Genomic DNA, 4,712 nt, shown 5'->3' on the forward strand with positions numbered 1-4,712 from the left:
GTTAGTGCAGGTTGAAGGAGATGACTTATTTGACCACTACAAATATCCCCTCTTCACTATTCAGTATGATACCTATTTAAATGTCATCTTGTGAGCATTGATGGTAACTCATACACCGGACAGATTTGCAGTTTTCCTCTTTCAAATCCCACTTTATGTACACAGATTCGAATGGCAATTTCTCTGAAAATGAAAAAGGAGAGGAGCATTACAGATTTGAAAATAAATTGTGAATATATTGGCCCTGAAGTTTGGAGTAAATGAAATAAAATATTTTAAATACTAAGGTCCTGTGTTTTATATAGTTGAAGTAGAGAATTTTGGTGTGATTTAGTGTGATGATTAATTCTCAGTAGTTTCCCCTAGTCTATGCTTCTTGAACTTCTGCCAAAAGAAAGCTATTGGTTTGTTCAAAGGTGTGATGGTTATAAACACATTATTAGCACTGGTCTTACATTACTTTATAGCAGTGGCTAGGAGGAGAGGAGGTAAAAATAGCAGAAATTAAAGAGAGAAAAGTCAGCCTGAGCTACTAAGACGTGTGATGTAGGAACAGAAAGAAACAAACATTTTCAAGATGACTGATTATTAGGAAGAGTTGAAGAGTTTGAGTACATCAATTAGAAAGAAGCGAATTTATGCAAATGAATAAGACACTGTGTGAAACCAAACTCAAGTGAAACCTACTATTATCCTAAAATGCCTTCAGTTCAGTTCAGTCACTCAGTCGTGTCTGACTCTTTGAGACCCCGTGAATTGCAACACGCCAGGCCTCCCTGTCCATCATCAACTCCCAGAGTTTACTCAAACCCATGTCCATTGACTCGGTGATGCCATCCAACCATCTCATCCTCTGTCGTTCCCTTCTCCTGCCCTCAATCTTTCCCAGCACCAGGGTCTCTTCAAATGAGTCAACTCTCTGCATCAGGTGGCCAAAGTATTGGAGTTTCAGCTTCAATATCAGTCCTTCCAATGAACACCCAGGACTGATCTCCTTTAGGATGGACTGATTGGATCTCTTTGCAGTCCAATGGACTCTTAAGGGTCTTCTCCAACACAACAGTTCAAAAGCATCAATTCTTCAGCACTCAGCTTTCTTTATAGTCCAACTCTCACATCCACACATGACTACTGGAAAAACCATAGCTTTGACTAGGGAGAATTTTGTTTGCAAAGTAATGTCTCTGCTTTTTAATATGCTGTCTAGGTTGGTCATAACTTTCCTACCAAGGAGTAAGCATCTTTAAATTTCATGGCTGCAATCACCATCCGCAGTGATTTTGGAGCCCAGAAAAATAAAGTCAGCCACTGTTTCCACTGTCTTCCCATCTATTTCCCATGAACTGATGGGACCAGATGCCATGATCTTAGTTTCCTGAATGCTGAGCTTTAAGCCAACTTTTTCACTCTCCTCTTTCACTTTCATCAAGAGGCTGTTGAGTTCTTCTTCCCTTCCTGTCATAAGGGTGGTGTCATCTGCATATCTGAGGTTTTCGACATTTCTCCAGGCAATCTTAATTCCAACTTGTGCTTCCTCCAGCCCAGCGTTTCTCATGAGGTACTCTGCATATAAGTTAAATAAGCAGGGTGACCATACACAGCCTTGACGTACTCCTTTTCCTATTTGGAACCAGTCTGTTGCTCCATGTCCAGTTCTAACTGTTGCTTCCTGACCTGCATACAGGTTTCTCAAGAGGCAGGTCAGGTGGTCTGGTATCCCATATCTTTCAGAATTTTCCAGAGTTTATTGTGATCCACACAGTCAAAGGCTTTGGCATAGTCAATAAAGCAGAAATAGATGTGTTTCTGGAACTCTCTTGCTTTTCCGATGACCCAGCGGATGTTGACAATTTGATCTCTGATTCCTCTGCCTTTTCTAAAACCAGCTTGAACATCTGGAAGTTCACGGTTCATGTATTGCTGAAGCCTGGCTTGGAGAATTTTAAGTATTATTTCACTGGCAAGTGAGATGAGTGCAATTGTGCGGTAGTTTGAGCATTCTTTGCTTACTGAATGTCTAAAACAAATACTTTTAATGTTTGAGATGATACCTTTTGAAAAAATAGAGGTAATTATACTTTGCTTGTTATCCTTTTGAGTATAAAATATCATATCCTATCTGTAGGCACACTTATAAATTAATCATATCTGTAAATTAGGCACAGTAGATATATAAAACTGAATTTGTCCATGTATATATACCTCATGATTCCAAATTGGTTGATTTCTTTTTTCTATTTATCACCTAGGATAGATATAAGGAAATTTTTCACATATAACATTATCCATATATAATTGTGTTTGTAGTTTCTGTCAAAGTTTCGTTTCTATGTCTATTTTCTCAATAATAAATGGTGAAAATAGGAAACGGATGACTGCTTTTTTTCTACAGTACCATTTCTTGAATTCTACCAGGGCATAATATCCAGTTATGTTTGTTAATACATGCTAATAGAATGGTTGCGTAAATATGCTTGCTACATTCTACAGTGTTAGTTTTTAAATCAGGTATCAAATTTGCTTCTCAGGAATTAACATTTTCCAGAAAGAGACAAAGAGAATGCAACAAAAGCCTTTCAAAATAAAAATCAAATCCTTTTCTTCAAGTTTTGAACGCTTTCCGTTATAAAATGCCCATGACAAGGAATAATATACATCATCGTATTTACGTATTTATAAAGATTGATAACTATTTAATTCCAGGTAGCTACAAACTACTCTGAGTCATGGAAAATAGGAACAACATTACAGAATTTATTCTCCTAGGACTTTCTCAGAAAAAGGAAATGGAAATTCTCTGTTTTTTACTGTTCTTACTTTGTTACACTGCAATTCTGATTGGAAACCTACTTGTCACGATCTCTATCACCTGCAGTCAACTTATGAAGCAGCCCATGTATTTCTTTCTGAGTTACCTCTCCCTCTCAGACCTTTGTTACACCTCCACTGTGACCCCCAAGTTGATCACTGACTTGCTGGCAGCAAAGAAGACCATTTCCTACAACGGCTGCATGACCCAGCTCTTCACCATGCACTTCTTTGGGGGCATCGAGGTCTTCCTCCTCACGGGGATGGCCTATGACCGCTATGTGGCCATCTGCAAGCCTCTGCGCTACACTCTGATCATGACCAGACAGAAGTGCGTTGCCGTGATCACTGCTTGCTGCGCTGGGGGGTTCCTGCATTCCTTTGGTCAGTTTCTCCTGGCCATCTTTTTACCCTACTGTGGCCCCAACGAAATAGATCATTACTTCTGCGATGTGTATCCTCTGCTGAAACTGGCCTGCACTGACACCACCAGAATCGGTCTCCTTGTCGTCGCCAATTCGGGCCTGATGGGCCTGGTGACTTTCGTGGTCTTGTTGATATCTTACGCTGTGACTTTATACACGGTCAGATCCTACTCTGTAGAGAATCGCCGCAAAGCTCTCTCCACCTGCAGTTCCCACATCACTGTGGTGGTCCTCTTTTTCGCTCCTTTATTCTTCATTTACATTCGACCAGCAACTACTTTACCAGAAGACAAAGTGTTCGCTCTTTTTTATACCATCATTGCTCCCATGCTTAATCCTCTAATCTACATGCTGAGAAACTTGGAGATGAAGAATGCCATAAAGAAATTCTGGTGCCATATCGCAGTAAGAGAGGAAATGAACTAAAAGATGCCTCTGATTTCCACCGCTGAACTTGTTGAATATATGAATTTTCTACAATGAAGACTTTAAAATGTATAACACTTGCCTTATATGCTTTTTTTTTTTTTTTCATTTTGTTTTAGCAATATATAGGTTTAAGTACGAGCAAAAGCTTACAACTCCCTGGATTTATCCAGATTCTCTGATGTGCTCTTTTCTAGTTTTCTTGTTTTCTTATTTATATCTCCTCTTCCCCTCTGATCTTTTGGCTGTGTAATCAATTTAGATATTTAGCATATCTAAATATCAATTTAGTTATCAAAGGCATCATGTAATACAAATCCACACTGAGAACTCTTAGAGCCCATTCTTTGTATGTGACTTTATTCAATACAGACAATTCTGGGTAGCAATGATTTAGAAGATAATTCCATCATTTTACTTGCATCATTTAAGGAATATTCTAAAAGACCAAATTTTGGACCTGCAACTATATTTCTTAAAAATATAGCTTCCTACTCTGATAATTTTATAGCCAGTGGCAATCTGGACTTCTCACATGTCCAACACCAGTACTCTACCTAAACCCCACCTCAATCTCTTTTCTTTTGCTCAAAGGAACTGTCTCTCCCAACTCTGTCCGTGTAAATGTGAACTGCAACTCTGGCTAATTCTAGCAGCTGATAGTCTATATTTGTTATGGGCATGTGTTCTGGACCCAGAATTGCTTACTAACCATGAGGACTGGGACATATGCTCAACAGATCATCCGTCAAGTGATAACAATAGCCCAGCACACAGTCTTGTGAGGATATGTGCCGGACTGAAACACTGCTTGGTCACACAGTCAGTGCTGAACACGGATGAGCTGTTTTATTGCCCAATCTCCTGTTATGCATCAGAAATGCAACCGTTCTGATAATAGCTTTCCTTGGGAGCAGTGAGGGTGTGAGAATGGGGCTCAGGTTAGTATCATGCTCTTATTACTAGGCTTCCCTGGTGGCTCAGACTGTAAAGAATCCACCTGCAATGTGGGGGATCTGGGTTCAGTCCCTGGGTTGGGAAGATCCCTTGGAG

At 39.6% G+C, this 4,712-nt stretch overlaps 1 protein-coding gene across 1 annotated transcript; it reads left to right on the forward strand.

The window, feature by feature from the left end:
- The first annotated feature begins 2,726 nt into the window (after positions 1-2,726).
- Positions 2,727-3,659, forward strand: LOC136175482 (olfactory receptor 4P4-like). Its single transcript, XM_065945764.1, has one exon. It carries the CDS (start codon positions 2,727-2,729, stop codon positions 3,657-3,659), a length of 933 nt encoding a protein of 310 aa, XP_065801836.1.
- Positions 3,660-4,712: the final 1,053 nt, after the last annotated feature.

Source organism: Muntiacus reevesi, chromosome 9, assembly GCF_963930625.1.
Source record: "Muntiacus reevesi chromosome 9, mMunRee1.1, whole genome shotgun sequence".
NCBI classification, from domain to species: Eukaryota; Metazoa; Chordata; class Mammalia; order Artiodactyla; family Cervidae; genus Muntiacus; species Muntiacus reevesi.

What these genes read in the sequence shown, in the direction of transcription:
- LOC136175482 (XM_065945764.1), top strand. Translation starts at nt 2,727, where the DNA reads ATGGAAAATAGGAACAACATTACAGAATTTATTCTCCTAGGACTTTCT.